Source organism: Lontra canadensis, unplaced genomic scaffold, assembly GCF_010015895.1.
Source record: "Lontra canadensis isolate GAN:19392208 unplaced genomic scaffold, GSC_riverotter_1.0 scaffold72, whole genome shotgun sequence".
NCBI lineage: Eukaryota > Metazoa > Chordata > Mammalia > Carnivora > Mustelidae > Lontra > Lontra canadensis.
Genome location: NW_022631066.1, coordinates 2,305,731 through 2,330,937, shown reverse-complemented (window position 1 = coordinate 2,330,937; position 25,207 = coordinate 2,305,731). Strand labels below are relative to the sequence as shown.

The 25,207-nt window shown below is 37.7% G+C and overlaps 1 protein-coding gene across 2 annotated transcripts in view; it reads left to right on the top strand.

Moving 5' to 3' along the window:
• The window catches only part of ARMC3 (armadillo repeat containing 3), a 91,322-nt gene that overhangs the window by 22,031 nt on the left and 44,084 nt on the right, over positions 1-25,207 (top strand). The window contains exons 5-11 of one of the 2 annotated variants that reach the window (XM_032880826.1): positions 301-426; positions 5,489-5,557; positions 5,796-5,971; positions 8,202-8,396; positions 10,757-10,940; positions 21,145-21,297; positions 21,399-21,504. In XM_032880826.1, the coding sequence (XP_032736717.1) occupies positions 301-426; positions 5,489-5,557; positions 5,796-5,971; positions 8,202-8,396; positions 10,757-10,940; positions 21,145-21,297; positions 21,399-21,504 (1,009 nt within the window). The remainder of the gene's footprint in view (positions 1-300; positions 427-5,488; positions 5,558-5,795; positions 5,972-8,201; positions 8,397-10,756; positions 10,941-21,144; positions 21,298-21,398; positions 21,505-25,207) is intronic. The other variant, XM_032880825.1, reaches the window with a different exon arrangement.

The window sequence follows — 25,207 nt, the reverse complement described above, 5'->3', positions numbered from 1 at the left end:
CTTGGATGTAGTGATAACATTAGATAAGGGGGTCAGGGGAGACCCCCTCAGAGCAGGTGCAACGTGGGCTAAGGACCAAATTTGTGACAAGAGGAAACCAGCTTTGTCACCATCAGGAGGAAGGAGAGCAGCTCATGTCTAGGCTACCTGTGCTCTAAAGTTTATTCTGAGAGAAATATATGTGGAAGCAAAGAGAAATGTGGGAGGCAAATGGCAAATAAGAAATTAAAATGAAATGAGGAAGAGTTTTGATGAGACTGATGATGTCCATGCATGATTTTATTTTACCTGTGACATCAGGTGAAGAAAATAAAGCTACCCTCCTTGAACTTGGAGCCGTGGAACCCTTAACTAAACTGCTCACCCATGAAGACAAAATTGTAAGAAGAAATGCTACTATGATATTTGGAATCCTGGCTTCTAACAGTAAGTGTAAACTTTTAAAAAATAATCTAATAATCTCATGTAATGCATTATCTTTTTTAAATTTAATTTTAAGGGATTTCTTTGAATTTCATTTGAACTGACTTAAACATTAACAAAAAGTTAAGTATATATAATACAACAGATGTATAATTTCATATTTTAAGAGTTTTTAAAGTTTTATTTATTTATTTTAGAGAGAGAGTGCCAGCTGGTGAGGGGGGTTCGGGGAGGGGCAGAGGGAGAAGGAGAGAGAGGCGGAGAAGGAGACTCCCTGCTGAGCGCAGAGCCAGATGTGGGGCTTGATCCCAGGATCCTGAGATCATGACCTGAGCCAAGACCAAGAGTCAGAGGCCAACCGACTGAGCCACTCAGGTGCCCCAAGAGATGTTTTTAAAATATGAAAATATGTGCAAATGTATCCATGCAAAATTTGTCAAAGGTGGTGATGTACGTTCCAGTCTAACAAGTCGAAGGCAATCATTGTCTCTTAAAATTAAAATGGCTTTTTTTCTTGAGTTAGCATAATGCAATTTGTCTGCCTATATGTAAGCTACATTTCATATGTATGTCACAGTGAAAGTAGCCCAGGCTAAAGAGGTTTGACACATTGGTTTTTTTTGAAGCTATTAAATATATTTTGCCAAAAATAATTTTAGATGTGTATTTATTTCTTAAATCAGACTCATTACTTGCTTGAATATTTTCATATATTTAATATGGTGGAATAATAGCATTAGTCAAAACATGCTATTATGTCTGTTAGAATATCAGTTTGACCAAAACCATGGCAATAAAGGCAGCCCCTGACTAATGAACAGGATGTATTTTCCATTTGAAAATCATTTTCATGTTATAATGATAGGTTTTTTGAGTTAGCCTGTGAAAGTCTTCTAACTTTATAATAAAAAATGACATTCTTGGTAGAGACTGAATTCTAACATGAAACTCAGGCAGCTAGGAATAAATATGTCTCTCTGTCTCTCATGGCATGTGGCTAAAATTACCATATTTTCCCTCTCACCAGTCTCAGCGAAAACAGTTTCCTCCTTCAGCTTCCGGCCCCCCACCACCTCACTTTCCTGAACGTGTGAGACAGGGCGGGGGCGGAGAATGGGGCCGCTCCTTATTCCATGGTGTCCGGCTGGGACTGTCGCATTAGTCAGAGACAGGAAGATGGGAAGAGAAGGGCAAGGAGCGTTTTCTGTGGCATCTGTGCCATTTCAGCCCCAGCTGCAGAGACGGCATGGACAGCACCTGCAGTGGTGGCGGGCAGGTGGGGCTCCGTCAGGGCTGTTGCTGAAAGGGATTTTGGCAGCATGAGTTCTAAAGGTGGCTGTTGGGTAAGGCACGGGCTCTGCAGATGGCTGTGAGACGAGGACGGCTGTGGGGGAAGGATGTTCCTCCAGCCCAGATTATGGTAACAGTAGTCAACCCTCACACAGCATTTCCAGTGTGCCAGGTGCTGCTCTACGTGCTATTTGCGTATTGTCATTTAATGAGGTCGGTGCTATGATCGTTCCCTTTACATATAAGGCAACTGAGGCACAGGGCAGTTAAATGAGGTAGTAATCATTTATACTGTGGAGCCCTCATAAATTTAATCTCCTGTATACTAATTCTGCCATATTGAATGAGCCTCACCGATGGATTTAAAACCAAAAAAGGGAAGACTAAAAATTTTCTTATGTTTTATTCTGTTTACACACCACAGAATTTGAGAACCAGTGGTGCTTTGTAGCACGTCTTTTGCAATTCCTGCGAGTCCTCATCTTAAAAATAGGAACGGGCTCTGAAGGGATTAGGTTCCTGGTGCAGTCATGTAGGTGCTTAGTAGAAGAGATGAGATCAGAGCTAGAATTAGAACGTACTCTCTGGCTCATAGTATAGTGGGCTTTCTGTTCCTCGGATCTTCTCTGATCTTTAACGTTAGTGCACATGCTAAGTCAGGTTCTCCTAAGTGATTTTGTGGGGGGAGAATGTGATTTGTTTGGAATGGAGAGTTATAATTGCCTGTGTGTACTTATATGTTCTAATTTAATGTCTAGGTTTCTGTGACTTCTTTCCTGTTTACTTTTGTTCTTAATTTCTATTACTCATTTTAGTTTGCTATTTCCAGCTTCCAATATGTGAGGAGTTTGTAACCTGTGAAGCCCTCCAAATGGCAAAATTTTCCTGGGCAGGATCTATATAGTGAATTCCATGAGTTTCTAAAGGAGCCTGTGACCCCACAATATTGAGAATGACTATTGCATCTGAGTGCTAAGTGCGGTGGTGCTCAGAGCTCTAGGGCCCTGCTCCGATGGCTGCTGACTGGGCGGCCACCAGTGCTGGGCGAGTTCAGTCTGCAGCCACGAAACCTAGCAATGGAAAGAGCTTTGCTGTATTTGCGATTTGAGTCTTACATAAGATGAATGAACTTCCAAGAGCTTTCTTTTGATTTCATGAATTGGGTGGGAAAAAATCAAACCATTATGAGGATGAACTCATTTTCTATTTGAACACATGGCGTCCTCAACCGCTTGTGGAGTTCCTTTTCTGTTACTACACCCAGCACATTAATGGCTGTTGCTTCACTCTGCATACATGTCCAAGTTGACATGGAATAAAATATGAGCTGCAGTCATGTGCTCTAAATCAAAAGGCATATTTCCAGATGAATACATAAATAAATGCACCTCCGTGGCTCCATGGTCAAGCTGTCTTTGGGCTGTTTTAAAATAACTAATTTTACTTTAGCAATTTTTATCTTTACATGGCTTTTATGTACTCAATTGTATCACTACGTTCATATGGATGAACCAACAGAAGGTTCCAGCAACAGATGCCAGGTCCTAAAAGGATTGCCATGAGAGCGAACAAATCTTCCTTTTTCTTCCTTGTCTTTTTCTCTGAAGTGATTGAGTTACCTGCCCATGCCAAGCCTGGGTCCTTCAAGATAGGCACTTAAATTACTTTGTTAAACCTTTTTATCGAAATGGAGCCTCTGTCTCCTTTTACCTGCCAGTCTGTATTTCGTTTGATGAAGCCATCTAACAGAGACTCGTTTAATGGAGTCTGCTAAAGAGAGAGTTCACTGCAATCCTCAAAGCTCAGACTTTACATTACTTTTGGCAGTCTGAAGAGCTTGCCGTCTTAAGAAATGGTTGATGTAAAAGAATATATAAGGCCAAAAGTAAATTTAGACGGTCAGTATTATGCAACCAAAACTTGTAAATAAGAATGCAGTGAAAACAGATCCTTGAAGGTACTCCAGGACGTGAAGGTGCTGACAGTTCTGGAACAACCTAAACTTGTAGATGTCACACTGTTTAGCAAGAGTGGATTTATTGGGCCAACCACAAGTCAGCTGCCATATAGGGGAGTCTGTTGAGAGAGAAGGGGACAGAGGGCAATAATATTGTTTTTAAAGTGATGAAAACAGCAGCTTCGCCCTTATTTTTATTTTACTGATTTAACCTCAAGAAAAGAAAGATTGGGGCGGGGGAAGGCAATTTAGTGTCAAAAAGCAGAATAACCAATTGAGCAGCTATGCTTCCGATTTGTAAGACCAGTCGGTGAATCCAAATCATCCACTGAACCAAGAGAAAATGGTTTAGTGGATAGATCTACCAGATCTATCAGATTTGGCTAAATTTATATCGAGAAGGGAATTTCAAAGCAGAGGGAATCCTCTGATGAGAACTTTGGACTTGTTAGGACAGACCAAGGGATGATGGCACATACGGAGGCAGCAAGCCGGCCTCTCTCTGCAGAAGCAGGTCCTTCCTGCAGAGAAGCAAGAGGAACAGAGAGCACACAGAGCCTGAACGTCCCCGACATGTTATTTTATATACCAAATGGGGAATGAGCTTGAAAATGTAAAGGCCAGAAATATTTAGTGTTAAGTATGCAAAAATAGACTGGTATGGCCTTCTCATTTTGGAAAAATAGAGACTGCACTCTTCACAATGAGAAGAGAATAGAAACAGCTCTTCCGGAGGGCACGCACCTATATAGCTCGCCAAAACACCCGGAAGGATCTGAGTATTATGCCTTAACTGAGTTAATTCCCTGTCAAGGTAATACCTTTGTTTTTTGAATGAGTGTCAACTGAAAAATAATGCCCTTCACTTTGGGGCACTGTGCTTTCCAGACACTCTACTATTCTTTTGTACTTCAAGCTTGGGTTGACATAGCTATAGCTAGCTGGAAATTTGCTGGCCCGCTGTAGCCATTTTGAACAGAAACAGAGCAGAAGTTTCGGTGGCTAGAGAAACAGCCACATCCCAGAATCCTGCAGGAAAAGGCGTCCAGTGGAGGTCAAGTATGCCCAGTGGTTAATGAGGAAAAATTCACCCAGAGACCATCTGCTTTAGATGCTGCTGAGCGAAATTTTCCAAAATTCTGCTGATGCTAATTTTGGCTTACAGGCAAAGATAATTGACCAAGAAGAGAAACTACAAAAACTAATTAGTACCTATGCCTTATTTCTCAGAAAACAGGGGCTAAAGATGGCAGGAGAGGAGCGGGGGCATACTTGCCTGGACTTAATTAGGCTCACATAAATAATACAAAAGTGAACTTAAAAAATCGGTATACTTATCTTTAATCAGTTTTGGCATCTCTGATAAGAAAATGGAATACAAACAAGATATATTCATTGAAAAGGCTGAGGATAATTCTCTTGGGCATTCTGTACAAGTTTTATTAAAATCAAAATTTAAGAATACACTTCCCAACAAAGCAACACAACAAAGAATTTCTACTATATAATAAACAAATGTAGGGCACAGTTACTCAAATGTACTGATTATGGTCCAGGCACATTTTGTATTTTTTTGGTGTTTTGGAAGAAAGTATATTTCAGTGATCAAGGAGCAGAAGCCAGAGTCTGTCTAGGGTCAGGCAGCCCTGGACAGGCCACCTGGTCCCACCACTCACTTGCTATCTGATTTTTGAGTCTCAATGTCTTTATCTATAAAATTAGGTAATAATAAAGCCTTCTTCATAAGGGTCTATTTCAACAACATCACCATTATTAGTAGTAGTAATAAACATTAATATTCTGTGTCTCCTTTTGTAGATGACGTTAAAAAACTGTTAAGGGAGTTAGATGTCATGAGTTCCGTCATTGCTCAACTTGCTCCAGAAGGTAACTTTCCATCGTGCATCTGTTTCAAAAGCGGGGCTGGTTTGTTTTTCACATTGGGCTAAACTATTCATTGAAAATAGTTTACATAGTATCAGCTGTGAATTGTCATTAAAATCTCTCAAACCAAGATGGACTCCAACCAAGTAAGATTTGCAAAGCTTTGGTTTTCAAAACATATTTTAACATAATGCTTGAGTAAGCCTTTTGCATACTTGTGTTGTTTATCTCTGATGCACAGAAGAAGTGGTTATCCATGAGTTTGCCAGTCTTTGCCTGGCGAACATGTCTGCAGAGTATACCAGCAAAGTGCAAATATTTGAGCATGGTGGGTTAGAGCCACTCATCAGACTGCTGGCCAGTCCAGACCCTGACGTGAAGAAGAACTCTATTGAGTGCATTTACAACTTGGTCCAGGTGAGGGTAATTTCTAAAAGTGTGTTTTGACCAAAGCTATTTCTAGAATTTATTTCAAGATTGCTCTGCTATTTAGGGTCTTTTATGGTTCCATACAAATTTTAGGATTGTTTGGTCTAGCTCTGTGAAAAATGCTGTTGGTATTCTGATAAGGATTGTATTAAATGTGTAGATTGCTTTGGGTAGTACAGACTTCCAATTCCAAGTACAGTTCTTCCAATCGATGAGCATGGGTTGTCTTTCCATTTCTTTATGTCCTCTTCAATTCCTTTCAATGTTTTATAGTTTTCAGAGTTCGGGTTTATGAAAGGGCATTTTAGGAGTGTATTTAAATTTTGAAAGAATAGAATGGCTTGCAAATTAAGACAGGATTATACTAGACAAATGTTATTTCTTCTGAAACAGGATATCTAATATATTGAACTAAGTTTGACACAGGCAGTCATTTGTTGTCCTAACCTTGGTGATCTAAGCATATTGGGTGCAATATATGCCTTATTCAGTGTACCAACATTTTGGATTAGGCTTATTTATTGGTGAAGATCCAGTAAGTTGAGTACACTGAACAGAACTCATTGTTCACAATTGCAAGATGCTATGTCACTGAACAGTTTTCCTTTGTTATGGAAAGAAACAGCCTCCGTTGGCCTTTTCCACCTGTGCTGTTTTATGTCCCTACCCCTAGCTGCAGCCCCACAAGGCACACACACTCACACCCACAACAGGTCCCCTTCCTGACACTTTGGATACCCTTCTCTGCTTCTTTCCCTGCTCAGGTTCCTGAACAATTCCCATACACCCTTGATAAGCTTTGGATCAACTGAAGATACAAAAACACCATCTTAAGTAGCCAGCAGTGGAGTATAAAAGGAAGAGATAGTGAAGTGAAAATGAGGCCTCCATTTCATGGAGAGGCGATGAGCTCACGCCCAAAGACAGCAAAGCAGACCTACATTCCTGGCCTTAGAAGTCATTGCCACAGGGCTGGGCACTCACTGGCTTTACCTTTGCTCTTCCTGAGGGACACATGCTGAAGGAAGCTCAGCTGTTTTCCTTCTCTCATCCCACAGGCCTAAATAATCCTGTCAATGTATTAGTGTCTTTTATCTCAAGACTCCTCATAGCTTTGATTTCCCTGTATTTTTTCTTTTTATCAAACACAAATGAAAAGCTTACCTTCACTATTCCTTAGAACAGAAATATACTAGTTAATAACAGTATATTAATTTCCTTGGTTTACAACTGCATCACTGCAATCTCTCCTCCTCCTTTGAAAGACACACTCTTAGGAGGACACCATTAAGTACCTACCCTACTCCACTATGACCTTATCTTAACTAATGACATCTGCAATGACCCTGTTTCCAAATAAGGGCACATTCTGAGAGTTAGGACTTCCAACTTATAGCTTGGGAGGGACATAATTCAACCTATAACAAATAGTTACCCACGATTTTTATATTTGTAGGAAGCATTCGTTGAAGAATGGATAGAGAAACCTAAGCTGTTAGTTAGTAGGGTTTTTCCACCTTTAATACTATTTTACATTTGTGATGTTTTGATTTTAAGTGTCATGATTTAGCAGTCAGAGTTTGGGGGCTCTTCATGACTTTTCTCCATTGCTGACCCCAACTAGCCCTGTCCCCACCACTCACATACACAAAATTATAGACAAACTGCAGAGCAACTCATCTAGACTCTAATGACCCCTTGATATTGTAAACGTCTCAAATAAAGGTCATGTGTCTGAACTAAACCTGATAAAAATCTGTGTGCACAGGGCCTGCCAACAGCACTATGTGCATGTATACATTTCACAAGCATTCCATTTGAATAAAGATAATAAGGAATTGATGCCATCATTTCATTTTATCAAATACAATTTGAAATAGGGTACAGTGTGTGAAAAGAATTTGATTATGCACAGATTTTATTGTAGTGCTATTTGTAATAAAAGAAATTTGCTGGATAATAAAGAAACAATAGATACTGCAGAAGTCATAGATCGCATCTTCCTGTCATCGACAATGGCTGCAGAGTTAAAATGAATATTTAGGTGTTGCTGGTTGAGGGTTTGCTTATATTTGGGGGGAGTTATTTTGGAAGGGAATCTGGAATAAAGATGGGAAACCTAGAATGTCCTTCGTTAGAAGATAGAGTTTTCCATTCTTGAGATTGACTGTATTTTGCTTTCAAAGTTACTTATTTGATCATTTGTATTTCATGGCAGGATTTTCAGTGTCGAGCTACAGTTCAAGAACTAAATGCAGTCCCCCCTATATTAGATCTCTTGAAGTCAGAATATCCAATTATTCAATTGTTGGCTCTCAAAACCTTAGGTGTTATCACAAATGATAAGGAGGCACGGGTGATGCTAAGGGATAATCAAGGAATGGACCACCTTATTAAAATCCTAGAAACTAAGGTATTTGTAACTTTCATTCAACTCTCTACAAGGAAATGTATCTCTTCTAAATGTTGTTATAAAATATGAACTGTAGAATTTTTAAAAATGAAATTTTAATATATTTAAGCATAGTACTAAGTACAATGGACTAATATGCTTATTGCTACATTGTTTATCACATGATTAAATCAGATTAATGATAAAAGCCATTATAAAATAATTTTTTTAGTCTTCTGGTTTAGAAATTTAAGATTTTAAAATTCTTGTTTAGGACCTTCTTTATGATTTCCTGAAGTACCTAGAATTAGTCTTTTGAGCTTTATTGGCCATAGTTTTCTCTAAGGTAAAGTAAGAAGAGTTGTTTACTCCTCATTGTGGAGAGTAATCTGCTTTACTCAGTCTACTGACTTAAATATTATTTTCATCTAAAGAAATACTTTCACAGAAACATCTAGAATAACATTTGACCAAATATTTGGATACCATGGCCTACCCAAGTTAATAATCATCATAAGTCCATCCCTTATAAATTTGGCACCCATACCCATCTCCTTAAATCATACTCAATCTCCAGGTAAAGGCAATAGCAGGGTCCTACTTCTGCCTGGCATGATGTAACTATCCTGTGTACAACCAAAACATACTAACCCTTTTTCCAGAACAGGATGCAATGATGTTTACTCTTCTCCTTGATATCCTATAATGTAAATACTGTGATGTAAAACTAGTGCTAATTTTTTAAAGTTAGTACATCTTATGTTACCTAAGGGGATAAGAGAGGGGGAGAAAAACAAAGATATTTCATACATACACACATACACACATACACACTGATTTATAACAAAATAAGGAAAAAATACTCATGGCAATTGCAACCCTTTTGTCTATAGGTGGCCACATGGTGGTAGTTAGTATTTTTAACTACTTTCCTCCAATACACATTCCATGATCCCTTTGCCCTCAGCAAGCACTTTAGCTGGATGCGGTTCTTTACCTGGTCGGGTGATCCATATCTTCATTCCTGAGGGTCTGGGCCATTAGTAGTCCTGCCTGGATTGCATAGTTACAGTTTTCCATTGACCTTAATCACAACACGTGGTAATACTAAGAGACACCACCCTGAGGACTTCCTATATTCTAGATACAGCCTTCTTACCTCTACTGTGGAGTAACAGTCCAACATCCCCTTGGTAAATGGGATCAGTCACCCCAGCAGCATTGTAACTCCCTCCTTTGCCTGCTTTAGAGGCATGGGGAGGCCAAAGTGGCTGGGTGGCAGTTTTTAACTTCCAGTTCAGTGGAATCATTGTTGTGTCTCTTGGTGGAAGCATTCTCCTCTTTGGAACTAAGACCTCTGGGCCAGCAGAGCCTAAGGTCTGGGAGACAGGAAACAAAAATGTTGCTCGTGGGTCCCTGGGGGTAATCATGACTGGGGCCACACCCATTTCCACCCCTTGATTCCTGGACCCACCATCACTGGCTATGGGAGAAGGGCACCTCATGTCGGACGCTGATTCAGAACATAACCTCGTGGAGAACCTTGCCCAGCCCCTGCAAAGTACTGCCACTTTGCTGACATTGTAACTAAGTCTTCAGAAGGCCATTCTGTCAAGCCAGCTGCTTCAGGATGGTGGGGATCATGGTAAGACGGGGAATTCCATGAGCATCCTTCCTGTGTTCCTCTCACTCTAAGGATTCCCACTTTAAACGTCTTGCTGTTCAGGGAAGGCTGCAGTTTTCCACAGCGATGGGGATTTGGGAGATTCGTCAGGCAAGAAGGCCACAAACTTATAATACTTCCTCTACTAGTAGGAGATTTTAAGGAATATACTTTCCTTCAGCTTCTGTCTGCTTTTTCAAAGAATATTATCTTCAGGGGAGCCTGGCTGGATCAGTGGGTTAAGCCTCTGCCTTCAGCTCAGGTCATGATCTCAGGGTCCTGCGATCAAGTCCTGCATGGGGCTCTCTGCTCAGCGGGAAGCCTGCTTCCTCCTCTCTCTCTCTGCCTGCCTCTCTGTCTACTTGTGATCTCTGTCTGTCAAATACATAAATAAAATCTTAAAAAAAAAAAGAATATTATCTTCAGATTTTAAAGGTGGTGTTGGTAGGAGGTTGTATGAGCAGCTTCACTTGGCTGCCATTACTGGAAATGTCCAGTAATTATCTTTTTTCTCCGGGGGAGGGGAAACAAGAAGAGATGGGCAAACTGTGAGGAAGAGCAATGTCATGATCATAAACAAAACTATTTCCTTGGGCATCTGTCACAACAAAGTTAACAGCATTATGTTTTGACTGACCTTTGCCTTAACAGTAAAATTTAGGAAGTATCCATCTCTTTTAGTACAGTTTTCTAAAGTTACGTTTGCTTTTATTTTTAGGAAGTGAATGACCTTCATATAGAAGCACTTTCCGTGATTGCAAATTGCCTTGAAGATATGGATACTTTGGTGCTGATTCAGCAGACGGGGGGTCTTAAGAAGCTCCTGTCATTTGCAGAAAACTCTACAATTCCTGACATTCAGAAGAACGCAGCAAAAGCAATAACTAAAGCGGCTTATGATCGTATGTCTCATTTTATATAAACTAAGCACACATATTTCCTCTTTTATTCTTGATTTAGATTAGAATTAAGCACTAGAGTATTTGTCTGCTTTTATTTTTTTAAATTTTATTGTATTTTATATTTTTCCAGTGTTCCAAAATTCATTGTTTATGCACCACACCGAGTGCTCCATGCAATACATGCCCTCCATAATACCCACCACCAGGCTCACCCATCCCCCCACCCCCTCCCCTCCAAAACCCTCAGTTTGTTTCTCAGAGTCCATGTCTCTCATGGTTCATCTCCCCTTCCAGTTTCCCCCAACTCACTTCTCCTCTCCTTCTCCCAAAGTCCTCCATGTTATTCCTTATGCTCCACAAGTAAGTGAAACCATATGATAATTGACTCTCTCTGCTTGACTTATTTCATTCAGCATAACCTCCTCCAGTCCCATCCATGTTGATATAAAAGCTGGGTATTCATCTTTTCTAATGGAGGCATAATACTTCATTGTATATATGGACCATATCTTCTTTATCCATTCGTCTGTTGAAGGGCATCTTGGTTCTTTCCACAGTTTAGTGACAGTGGTCATTGCTGCTATGAACATTGGGGTATAGGTGGCCCTTCTTTTCATTATATCTGTACTTTGGGGTAAATACCCAGTAGTGCAATGGCAGGGTCATAGGGAAGCTCTATTTTTAATTTCTTAAGGAATCTCCACACTGTTTTCCAAAGTGGCTGCACCAACTTGCATTCCCACCAACAGTGTAAGAGGGCTCCCCTTTCTCCACATCCTCTCCAACACTTGGTAGTTTACTGTCTTGTTAATTTTGGCCATTCTAACTGGTGTAAGGTGGTATCTCAATGTGGTTTTGATTTGAATTTCCCTGATGGCTAATGATGATGAACATTAAAAATAATGTTATTTTTTCATGTGTCTGTTAGCCATTTTTATGTCTTCTTTGGAGAGGTGTCTGTTCATGTCTTCTGCCCATTTTTTGACATGATGATCTGATTTGTGTGTGTTGAGTTTGAGGAGTTTTTTATAGATCTTGGATATCAGCCCTTTGTTTGTAGTGTCTTTTGCGAATATCTTCTCCCATTCCATGGGTTGCCTCTTTGTTTCCTTTGCTGTGCAGCAGCTTTTGATCTTGATGAAGTCCCTAAAGTTCATTTTCGCTTTTGTTTCCTTGCCTCTGGAGACATGTCTTGAAAGAAGTTGCTGTGGCCAATGTCAAAGAGGTTACTGCCTATGTTCTCCTCTAGGATTTTGATAGATTCCTGCCTCACGTTGAGGTCTTTTATCCATTTCGAGTTTATCTCTGTGTAAGGTGTAAGAGAATGGTCGAATTTTATTCCTCTTCACATAGCTGTCCAATTTTCCCATCACCATTTATTTAAAAGACTGTCTTTTTTCCACTGTATATTTTTTCCTGCTTTGTCGAAGATTATTTGACCGTAGAGTTGAGAGTCCATTATCTGGGCTCTACTCTGTTTCACCGGGCTATGTGTCTGTTTTTGTGCCGATACCATGCTATCTTGGTGATCACAGCTTTGTAGTAAAGCTTGAAATCAGGCAACATGATGCCCCCAGTTTTGTTTTTCTTTTTCAACATTTCCTTAGCAATTTGGGGTCTCTTCTGGTTCCATATAAATTTTAGGATTGTTTGTTTCAGCTCTTTGAAAAATGCCGGTGGAATTTTGATCAGGATGGCATTGAAAGTATAGATGACTCTAGGCAGTATAGACATTTTAACAATGTTTATTCTTCCATTCCATGAGCATGGAATGCTCTTCCATCTTTTTGTGTCTTCTTCTAAATGGTCATTTGAGAATAGGTGCCATATTTATTATCTGGCAGCAAAATTCATCCTGATGTAAAAGGAGAGATTGCTTTGTCAGGGATATAATAAACTCTTTGATTTAATTGTGAGTCTTTTTTTTATTAGGCAATTCATTCCTAAATTGTTTTTAAGTCTTTATTTCTCTTGATTTTGAAATTCTACAGAATCTGTGCATTGTTTGTGATCCTAAAACATTGTTTCAGTATATCCACATTTGGAATGGTATCTATATAGTAATTTCAACGTCAGCTGGAGACAAGCAGTGCCATGTGATATAGCTGAGAAAAATAATATGCTCATACTATATACATAATACAATTTTCATTTCAGTGGCAAGCTATATTGACATAAATCTGTAAAATATGAGGGATAAATTATATCACAAGTACTGAAGATGAAATTATAGTTTTAATTTATGTATATTTGGAGTCTTTTATTTAATAAAAGAAGTGATTTTATTTTCCCCCTTCCACATCACTCTTCTTATAAATGATGACAGTTCTGACTAGTTTAAGTGATTTATATTCTAAACATATATACTCACATCTGTATATTTGTCTATGTGTATATTATGGGAAACATTTCCTTCTCAATCCATACTGATTTCTTGAAGGCAGAATTTTATTGCAGTAAGCCGAGTTTCACCATCCAGTGCATAGTTAACATAGAGGGGACTTGGCAAATCTAGACAGGCTGTGAAATTAAAGTTTTTAATACTGGCATAAGTTGCTTGATTCAGTATTCTGTCAAATAGAGTTTAGACCTTATCAATCCTGATCAGTTCTGTTTTCTAACTTTCTCAGGACTTCTTAGCTATTTGAGACCAAAAGCCATGGACAATATTAGACCAAAAATTTTTACAATTTCTCTTATTTCAAGATGGTCACAGCCCCTCTTGGAATAGTGAGTTTCATGAATTTATTACTCATCGTGTGATGTAGCATTGGGAAGAGCACTGGATGGAGAGTCCCTGGTGGTCCAGTTGTTCTGCTAGTCCCACTACTGGCACTGCGATGACCTTAGGTTGTGACTATGAGGGAATCACAGCCTCTCTGGACCTATTTATTAATGATTTATTGAGCCCCCACTCTGTGTCAATAAACCCAGAATAGGCAAGGAAACAGGTGATCACACTGTAGTGTTAAATGGGCTTGATGATGGAAGAACAGGATTGGGGGGGCAGGGTAACTAATTGTCAGCTTGGATCAGATAGATCTTCCTGACATATGTGATTTACAAGCTAGGACCTAAAGTAAATAATAGAAATTGTCTGGGCAAAGAGGGTCATGGTGAGATGGGGAAGGATCACCAGCGCTCTAAAGGGAAAGAACGGTGTATAAAGGCCAGAGGAGAGACTGAGCATAGTAAATTCCAGAACTGAAAGTTTTCAGTGAATAGAATACAGTAGAAAACTAAAAGTGAAGGCTGTAGAAAGAGAAGCCCGATGCTAATGGGTGATAGAGGCCAAGTTAAGGACTTTGGACCTTATTTTGCCTACAACAAAGAGCCACTGAGTGGCTTAGAGAGCTGAGGGACCATTACAGATAGTCACTTTTTAAAGAAAGCACCCTCTTGCTGCAAGGTGGAGGAGAGGTTAGAAGTATGCAGGACCAGACCCAAAAAAGACCAGGAAGGGGATTTCTGTGGTTATCGAGGTGGAAGATGAGAGTATCCTGAAACAGACATTTGCAAGGAGGACCACCAGCACAGTGCTTGGCACACTGGGAGGGTCCATAAGTGTTTGTTGATTGACTACCTGGGTGGGAGGAGGAAGAAAGCAATGTCAAGAATAAGACCAGGTTTCTGGCTGGGATGGCTAGAAGCAGATGGTGCCATTCATAGAAATGATTTTTTGATGAAAAGAAAGGAAATGAATTTTATTCTTCTTTTAAAATTGGTTGTAAGAGGGGTGCCTGGCTGGCTCAGTTAGTGGAGCATTGCGACTCTTGATCCCAGGGTCATGAGTTGGAGCCCCATGTTTGGTGTAGAGATTATAAAGAAATAAACTTTAAAATAAATAAATAAATAAATAAATTGGCAAAATACACATAATATGCGAAATACCCATAATATTAAGTTTATTTATAATATTAAGTTTATTTATTTATATAAACTTAATATTAAGACAATAAACTTAATATTAAGTTTATTGTCTTAATCAATTTTAAGCTCAGTGGCATGAAGTCCATTCACATTTTGGTGCTGCCATCACCAACATCCGTCTCCAGAACATCTTGCCAAAGAGACAGCCTGTACCTATGGAACAGCGAACTCCCCACTTCTTCCTTCTTGCAGTCCCTGATAACTACCATCCTTGCTGTCTCTATGATTTTGACTATTTTAAGTGCTTATGTAAGTGGAACCATACAATATTTGTCCTTTTGTGATTGGCTTATTTCACTTTGCATGACTTATCCTCAGGTTCATCCATATTCTAGCATACATCAGAATTTCCTTCCTTCTTAAGCCTGGCTAGTGTTCCATTGGATGTAAATATCACATTTTGTTGATCTATTTGTCTATTTTTTTAAAATATTTTTTATTATCTATTTATTTGACAGAGAGACAGAGAGCACAAGTAGGCAGAGGGGCAAGCAGAGGGAGAGGGAGAAGCAGGCTTTCCGCTGAGTGGGGAGCACGATGCAGAACTCAATCCCAGGACCCTGGGATCATGACCTGAGCTGAAGGCAGACGCTTAACTGACTGAGCCACCCAGGCACCCGATCTATTTGTCTGTTAATGGACACTTGGGTTGCTTCCACTTTTTGGCTACTGTGAATAATGCTGTTATTATACACAAATAGCTTTTCAAGTCCCTGTTTTTGGTTCTTTGGGGTATACTCATGACTGGAATTGTTGGATCATAATTAATCTGTTAAATCTGTTGAGGAGCTGATGTGCTCTTTTCTATAACAACTGCACCATTTCACATTCCCATCAGCAGGACACAAGAGTTCCAATTTCTCTACATTCTCACCAATACTTGCTAATTATTTATTTATTTATTCAGTTAGTTAGTTAGCTAGTTAGTAGCCATGCTAATGCCTATGAGGTGGTATTTCATTGCGTTTTGGTTTGTATTTCTCTAATGATTGTGTTGTTGAGTGTTTTTTCCATGTGCTTATTGGCCATTTGTTTCTTTGGAAAAAATACCTGTTTAAATCCTTTGTCCATTTTTTTCACCAGGTTGTGTTTTTTGTTTTGTTTTGTTTTTTGTTGTTGTTTTATTGAGTTGTAGGAGTGCTTTATATATTCTGGATAGTAACTCCTTATCAGATGGATGATGTGTGAATATTCTCTCCCATTCCATGGGTTGCCTTTTCACTCCGCTGATTGTGTCCTTTGATGCACGGTTTCTAATTCTGATGTAATCCAATTTATTTTTTGTTTCTTGTACTTTTTGGTGTTATATCCAAAAAATGATTAATAAATCTGATGTCAGGAAAATTTTCCCCTGCTTTCTTCTTAGAATTTTATTGTTTTATCTCTAATGTTTAGGTCTTTGATCCATTTGAGTGGTTTTTACATATGGTATAAGGTAAGGATCCAGCTTCACTCTTTTGCGAGTGGGAATCCAGTTCCCTAGCACCATTTGTTGAAATCCATTCTTTATTTGTAATACAAGGAAACTCAACAGAGAGTCTTTAAATCCCATCTGGCACTTTATGTTTTATGAATCTACTTCCTTATGTTAGTTCTAAAATGACTATATTCCAGGTCCAAATTGTGTCTCCTCACTCTTTATTTTAGAATCAAATGACTAAATCTGTATTTATTACATCGATGTCATTTGTGATTTTTTCATGTTCCCTTTAGCCACCATTTTTCCAGACTGAAGAATCTATATTTTACTTAGTCTTTCCCTATATATCATGTCTGTAGGCTATCCTGTAATCATCCTCTTACTTTTTCTGGACTTTCTCTTGTTCACCATGTCTCTCTCAAGTGAGGTGATATGTATTATAAACAGCATTTTAAAAATATGCACCATGATTTTATGTAATATAAAGATTTGGTTATCTTATGATTATTTTCAGTTTCAGTTTTATGAAGCAAGTGTTTTAATCAGCCTTTTGACCATGTCAGCAAACTGAGCCAACACTTTGAGGAAAACCCCTACAGTGAACCCCAGATCCCCATTTTGAACCCAGAATTCAAAGGCTTCCATTTTAAAGTCTAATAATTTTTTAAATTTGTAGTTAAAAAATGTAAATTTTGCCTTGGAAATAATAATGCATTTTCACTGAGGTCTAGGAAATAATCAGTGTATATAGGTCTTCTATGAAATCTTGAAAAGGTATGCTCTTTTCTTACTACCTAACAAATATTTATTCTATGCATGCTATATGCAAGGAATTATTCTAGAAGGTAAAGGTAAACAATGAATAAAATAAGCGGACAAATATTTGTTGAATAGAAAAAAGATGTATTTCCAGTGGAATGTAGAGTTTGATATTTACCTTTTAGTTCAACTTTATAAATTACATTGTACAGTTTTTGTCCTCTTTATTTTTATCTATTCTTTGATATCACAGAGGAAGAGTGGTATGTTAGAAGTTTCTCACTATGTTATTTCTGTTGATTTTCTCTTATAATTTTATTTTAACTGACTTTGCTTTATTTAGTGTTATTTTATATCCACTATTGATTTTTTTTTAAATCTCACTTAACTGATTTTTAGCTTTAAATTCTAATTTGATACTAAGATTGCCACTTCATCACCCAAATATGGTCTTGGCAAAAACCAGGTCTGTAAACTCCAGATGGTTTAAATAAAGAGACGAATGAAGGGACCCCTTTCCAAAGTATATTTAGAGTTAAGGGAACAAACAACAGATGGTGATGTCCCCACAGATTAGCAATATCTTATCTCCATCCCTTAACCTTAAGCATGTGATTTCTTCTTCTACCACTCTGCCAAAACAGTCCTTGTAGAATTTGACATTGACTTCCCAACTCCTAAATCTTACAGACGTGTCATTTAGCTAATTATTCTCTTCTTCTGTTTATTTACATCCTTATGCTGTTTACATGGCCAGATCAACAATAACCACCTCCTCTTCCCTGCTTCCATTCTATTCTGTGCCTTTTTTTTTTTTTTTTTTGGTCAAACACTACCTATATTTCTTATCTACCCCTTTTTATAACTGTTGCCTGCCTTGACTTCTCTCTACCAGACCTAGCCTGATCTAGCATACTTTCTTTTATATTAATTAGTAACAATGATAAACTCTAAAAACTTAACAAGGATTAACAAAATTACCCCCTAGTATTTCTGTATTGAAGATAAATAATTGTGAAGTTTCAAAATAATTTTCCACAGTTAGAAAATCCTAGAAGAGAGCACAGGCAGTAATTTCTCTGACATCAGCCGTAGCAACATTTTTCTAGATATGTCTCCTGAGGCAAGGGAAACAAAAGCAAAAATAAACTATTGGGACTACATCAAAATAGAAAGCTTCTGCGCAGCGAAGGAAACCATCAGCAAGATTAAAAGACAGCCTACCAAATGAGAGGAGCTATTTGCACAGTTAGAAAACTCCATTCATAAGCAGGTTTTAACAAACATTGCTCTTTTTCCTGTTGTTAAGAATAATGTAACCATCAGTATTCTTTTATAACATTTTTTTTTTTTTTACTTTCCATTATCATCAAACATGTTTTTAGGTTAGGTAATGCATTGTCATTGCATGTCAGAAACACAGTTGAAATACACAAACACATTAACGCACAACCTTGAAGTTTTGTTTGTTGAATACTTTTTAACACGGGTCCTCACCATAGAAAGCCCAGCTCAGTATGTCTTTGACCTGGCACCAGGAGGGGGAAGGTGTTAATTACCACGTTGCCATGAGGTTTATGAACTGGCATTAACATCTCAGCAGGAGCAAAGGTGGCACAACAGCAGCTTCTGAGAATGGGTGAAGAAAGCATCATCACGTGAAATTTATTTCCAGTTACAAAACCTCGTGCTTTTTATTTTAGTGATACTGCACAAATGTTATTTTTAAAGCACATTACTCTATTAGTCACATAATTACCTTCCCATCTTTATTATCTCTATAATTAAAACATAAATACTTTACTTCTTGGCGTAGCAATTCAATGAAGGTGCTTGGTTAATACATTAATTCATCTTTTAAATCTATTATAGCCACACTGCAGTCAGCACTTTTGAGGTTTGGTGAACACAGCTGGATTTCGAGAACACTCCCAGCAGGGCTGAGAAACTAATTGCCTGCGGTATTTAGACTATTTTGAAAAATCTTTCCAATAATTGCATATATACTGTTTTTTGAATGCAACAACAGCATACTTCAAAGTTAGTCTTTACAAATTAATTTGTTTGGCTGATTTCCCTCGTAGAAATTTACTCTCAGACTGTTCTGTTTAGTAAAGTTGATTTAGAGCTTTAAATTCAGGGAAGTCTTAATTATAAATCTAAACAATTTAGGTCAGAGACTCTAGAAAACTTTCAGATCTTGTTTATTCAGGGATTACTAATCAGGACTACATATATGTTAAAACATTGCAGAAGCCACATAGTTGAGATTTAACTATTAATCACAACATTTTTATGAATCAGTTCTGACCTGATTGAATTCTAATTTTAAACGAAAGGAGCAAGGGATTAAAATGATAGGATTACTGGACATGGTTTGTAATTGGTTTAAGACAAATGACTGGAAGTGTTAGTAATTTAGCTGATGCCTGTTACGCCCAGATTGCGGTGTATCAGACGAACAAGGGCCAAAAATGTTTGCAAAAATGGTGGCATCCGAATGTGACTCTGTTTCTGTGAAGGGGGCAATTTTAAAAATTTATTGTTGGAAGAAGATAGAAATCATATATTAACTTTAAAGTGGAAAACCAGTTTCGATAACTTCTGAGAATATTCCTGGAAAAACAAGTTAATTACAGTATATGTACATAATGAATTACTTCCACATGCAGATGTTATGTATGACCTAAATTAGTATCAGCTGTTTTTACAGAGATTTTTATTTTAACAGAATAGTATTCTCCGATGTATATCAACATCCTAAGACATGTATCACACATTCTTCTGTTTTAACCAAGTAAACTGAGTTTATGAAAGTCGGTTAATGGAGAATCAACCCTATGACAAAATATTTTGAAGGAACTGTGAATAAATGAGCAAAAAATTATTTGTAAGCTGTTGCTTTTCAAACTAGTCTCTGGCACCTCTTACGGCATTAAAATTGAGTTTGGTTTAATATACCTTTTTTTGAGTACATGTCTTTAATAAATAGTAACTTATTTAGAATTAACTATAGAACACAGACCAAAAAATTAAGTTTTAATGTTCTAATTTAGTTTAATGTAATGTTTGCTTAGTATAATAATGAGGTTGTCATTTATTTAAAAAATGAAACAAAGTCCGGAGAAAAACATTAGGGAAAAAAGAACATTAAAAATACTTTGGTTTTTCATTTAGTGTTCTATAATGGGGTAAATATCATGCTATGTACTTAGAGTCATAATTTTATTTGTTTTCAAATAAAGAAAAACATACTAATGTGTGTTTAGATTATATTGATTGTAATTTAGCAATTAAATATTTCATTTTTGCTACAACAGTACGTATTGTAATGAGATAAAAATGATTATGAGGTTTTGATAGAGGATTATAAATCCTTGAGTCTTGGAATCATACTCTATTACTCGTTTTTACTTTCTCCTCTTCTCTCTTTTTCTCTCAAGCATGTAGCATGCCAGTTTGTACACCTTAGGCACCCTTCAAATACTGAGTTTTGTATTTAAAATGAAGATCGAATAAACAGGGCTTTGTCCTTAGTGTGAAGACAGCATCATGCCAGGCACATGAATGACGTTAAATAAGTTCTCTCTAAATCTGAAACTTGCCTTTTTATTTTTATGGAATTTTCCTATTTTTTTTTTTTTAAGATTTGTTTATTTATTTTAGAGAGAGAGAGAGAGGGAGAAACCATGAGCAGGAGGAACAGAGGGAGAGAGATTCTCAAGCTGACTCTGTGTTGAGCACACAACCTGATATGGGGCTCGATCTCACAACCCTGAGATCATGACCTGAGCTAAAACCAAGAGTTGGAGGATTAATTGACTGCGCCACCCAGGAAGTCCTAGAATTTTCTTTGCTGTGTTATTGATATCATATTAGGGAACAGAAAAAAATTCCAATAACCATAAGTCATTTTGCATAATCACTGTGTTCTAAAGGTTAAGCAGGTGTATATTTTGTTTAGTTTAGAGTCTTTGTGACTGAAGCTAAGAAATAGTTTGAACTCTTGTCATATTTTCGATGAAGAAGTAGTTACGCTTGCATGGTTTTTGCAGCAACATTCTGAATTTTTTTTTTCCTTTTGGTTTATGCAAGCCGAAAATAGAAAACTCTTTCACGAACAAGAGGTCGAGAAATGCCTTGTAGCCCTTTTGGGTTCTGAAAATGACGGAACGAAAATTGCTGCCTCCCAGGCTATTTCGGTGATGTGTGAGAATTCAGGCAGCAAAGACTTTTTCAATAATCAGGGTAAGCAAACCAGACAGACCCATTTTGAACATTTTTAGGCCACCAAACTGTTGTTTTTTTGGATGTTTATAGACTCACGTCTTCCCTTTCTGCTTCTGCAGGGATTCCACAGTTAATTCAGTCGCTCAGGAGTGACAATGAAGAAGTGAGGGAAGCCGCGGCCCTTGCCATGGCTAATCTGACCACGTGCAACACGGCAAATGCAAAGTGAGTACCACACCACACACGGCAAATGCAAAGTGAGTACCACACAACTCCATACCGCCTCTTCTGGGGACATCCAACAGTCCAGTATGTTCTGATTGTAATATTTTGGCTTTCAAGCCATTGTACATATTCTGTCAGCTGTTCTATCTTGGATTATTCCTCAGGAACCCTCTCTTGTGGAAGATTCCAGAACAAACAGAACTGGATAGTGCTGGAAATATTAAAGACAATGCTATATAAACCTTTGATAAAGCTAGAAAAAATTTAAAAGATCTGTTTTAAAATGACATGAACATTAGGCAAATGTAGAAACATTTTAGAAAGTCAGTCCGAAACAACATATTATGGGTAAATACTATGAGGAAAGATTGGAAAGGAATGTCCGCTGCATGCCAAGCACTGTGGTACATGATCTATATTTATTACAAATTTTAATTATCAAGATAATCTGTTAACAAATGAGAAAACCGAGGCTCTGCAATTTACCTAGTTTTCCTGGGTATACAAATTTATTAAAATAGCTGATCTGGAAATTAAACCCAGGTCTCCTGGCCTCCAGAATCTATGTTCTTTTCTCTGCAGTAGTCCACCTTATAAAAGAGTGAAAATTTATTTATTTATTTATTTATTAAGATTTTATTTATTTATTTGACAGAGAGAGATCACAAGCAGGCAGAGAGGCAGGCAGAGAGAGGAAGGGAAGCAGGCTCCCTGCTGAGCAGAGACCCCGATGCGGGACTCGATCCCAGGACCCTGAGGTCATGACCTGAGCCGAAGGCAGTGGCCCAACCCACTGAGCCACCCAGGCACCCCTGAAAATTTATTTTTTTTTCTTCTTAAAGATTTTGTTCCTTTATTTGATAGAGAGATCACAAGTAGGCAGGCAGAGAGAAGAGAGGAGGGTAGCAGGCTCCCCACTGAGCAGAGCTCAGTACGGGGCTCGATCACAGGACCCTGAGATCATGACCTGAGCCCAAGGCAGAGGCTTAACCCATTGAGCCACCCAGGCGCCCCTAAAAGAGTGAGAATTTCTTGAAGACAATTTTCATAAATAATTATTTACCCTCCCTATATCACATTTGGTATGTTTATTAGTCAGGATTCTCTAGGGAAACATAACCGATAGGACATAATATACATAGACGAGGAGGTTTATTATAGGAATTGGCTTATGTGATTCTAAAGGCCAAGAAGTTTCATGATCTGCCATCTGCAAACCTTGGAACCAGGAAAGATGGTGGTATAATGTAGTCAGAGTCTGAAGGCCTGAGAGCCAGGGGAGTCAGTGTCCCAGGGCAGGAAAAGATGAATGTCTCAGCTTAGGCAGAGACCTTTCCATTTCTCTTGTTCTATTTGGACCCTCAATGGATTAGGTGAGGCCCACCCACTTTGGCCAGAGCAACCTTTACTCTGTGTACTGATTCAAATGCTAACCTCTTCCATAAAGACCTGCACAGACACACTCAAAAACAATGTTTTACCAACTACCTGCATGTTGTTTAGCCCAGTCAGGTTGACACATAAAACCCACCTTCACAATACGCAAGTTATTAACTTTTGTATATTTTTCCTTCGTGATATTTTGGCTAAAATCACTCTTTCTAAATTTGAAATAAATCATCCTCCACCTCCCTCATATACTTAATCTATTTCTTACACTTTCTTTCCCTTTCTCTCCTCCCACACAAATGTTTTACAAGGCCTTATTCAATGACTAAAAAATCTAACAATGCCTGATTAAAATACAGCCAAAATGTATAAGCATCAGAATAAAATTGTTCTCCTTAAATAGCTATAATCATTGACATGGTAATTTCCGAAATTCAGGCTCATAATCATCTACGTGAACCACACGAATTTCTAGAATACTGAGTCATAGTAAGTGGCAATTTGAAAATAACATATTTAGTGATTGTTCCAGTATCAATGTGCTGGTGCAGAAGTCTTATCAGTGACATTAAAACACTTCTGTCTTAGGTACATTTAGATTATATAGTATCTAAAATACTTTAGTAGGCCCCCAGAGTATACAGACATTGCAATTTGATATAAGTTTGCCTGGCTTCTATCATCTCACAGTTTTATATAAAATCAGAGAAAATTAGGATGTTAAGTAGCTTCCAAAAGAGGCTGCCCCCAGTTTTTCTCCTGCAATTTAATCATCTGTTTCACAGAATTGTGTCATCTGACTCTAGTTCCATTTTGTCAACACAGAAAGTTCAGTTAACACTAAATGATGCCACACCCCTCTTTATTTTTGTAATTTATTTTTATTTTTATAAATTTCCAATTGCAGTTATTTCTTTAACCTATTATATATGGTCCATTCTGATTTTTTTGTTTTTCAATTTGTGTTTGGTCTGGGACTTGGGACATGAATGAAAGTGGTTTTATGGATATCTTTTGAGGCCTACATAGTTTTTACTTTGGACTTGCTGGGCTAAAAGATATTGAAAATAAATGTTTCTGAGAAGGAAATGGAGTAAGATTTGACATGTTTGTGTCAAATGTTAAAGACTAGAGCTGACAAAGATTCTATAGTCCACCAAAAGGAATGAAAACAAATAAGCCATATTGTCTATCTTTCTAGCAAACCTCTTAGAGTAGTAATTAGAACCACAACAGAAGAGACAGCAACCATGATTGATTTTTGTTAATAAGAAGCATTTTCTACTCAGATCATCTTTAAAAATATATTAATTTAAACTCAGCATTGGTAAGTATTTCTAGCATCACATTTTAGAAGCAGGGCCTTCCCTAGATCATCTTTCCTAGCTGTGGGATAGAGGTTGGTGAGAGGTTGGTGGGCTGAGTCATGGCTCTGCTGCTGGGGTGGTAGGACTAAGGGATGGAAAGAATGTTGCTTTTCTGCCACACCTAAGTGATAAAAGAAGGCAAAAAACCAGAGCTAATGGCTTCCAGGTGTACTGCATAGCTGTTTAGATACCTGATAATTGCTAGCCTAATTAAAAAGAAAAATTGCAGTTAAGCACTGTGAATACTAATTTTGTTTGTTAAAAGACAACCCTTCTCTAACATTCATATCTCTATGTGCCTATAATTCTTAAAGCCAGGGTAACTTCTGGAGTTGGAGGCCCATTTCATGAATTGAGTTTTCTCTGGTGTGTTATGATTACATGTAATGCTGATATAATTTCCTTAATGTAACAACGGATTTTTGCCTGGAAAGTTGTGGGTAAATAAAAATTTTCTAAGTTAAAGGAAAAAAAAATCAACCAGAGGAAAGAAAAATATACTTTGTGGTGACTCTTTTTGTAAAATTGATAAATGCTTTTAAAAAATAAAATATTTTCACAGTCTAAAAATAGAATTTTATACAAATTTATAATCTAAAATACCTGTAGTCAGATTTTCACTCATCTTGCTTTCTTAAGAAAGAAAACACCCATATGCTAGAGAATGGTAAGACGATGAGTAATTTTGCTAGCAATGACCAACAAATAGCCACATCATCCATACCCCTTTCTACTTTAATTATAAATAATTAAATTTATTGGTGCCAAAAGATTTTGCCTCATTGGTATATTCTCTGTGAATGAGGATTCCTAGATGCTCAAGTTTTCCATATATTTGAAAATTCTTTATAATCACAACTTTTTAAAAAAATTCATAATGCATTTGAATTAAAATCTGAAATCCTTCCCTCCAACTTTTGAAACGGATCATACTGTTTTTAGACTTT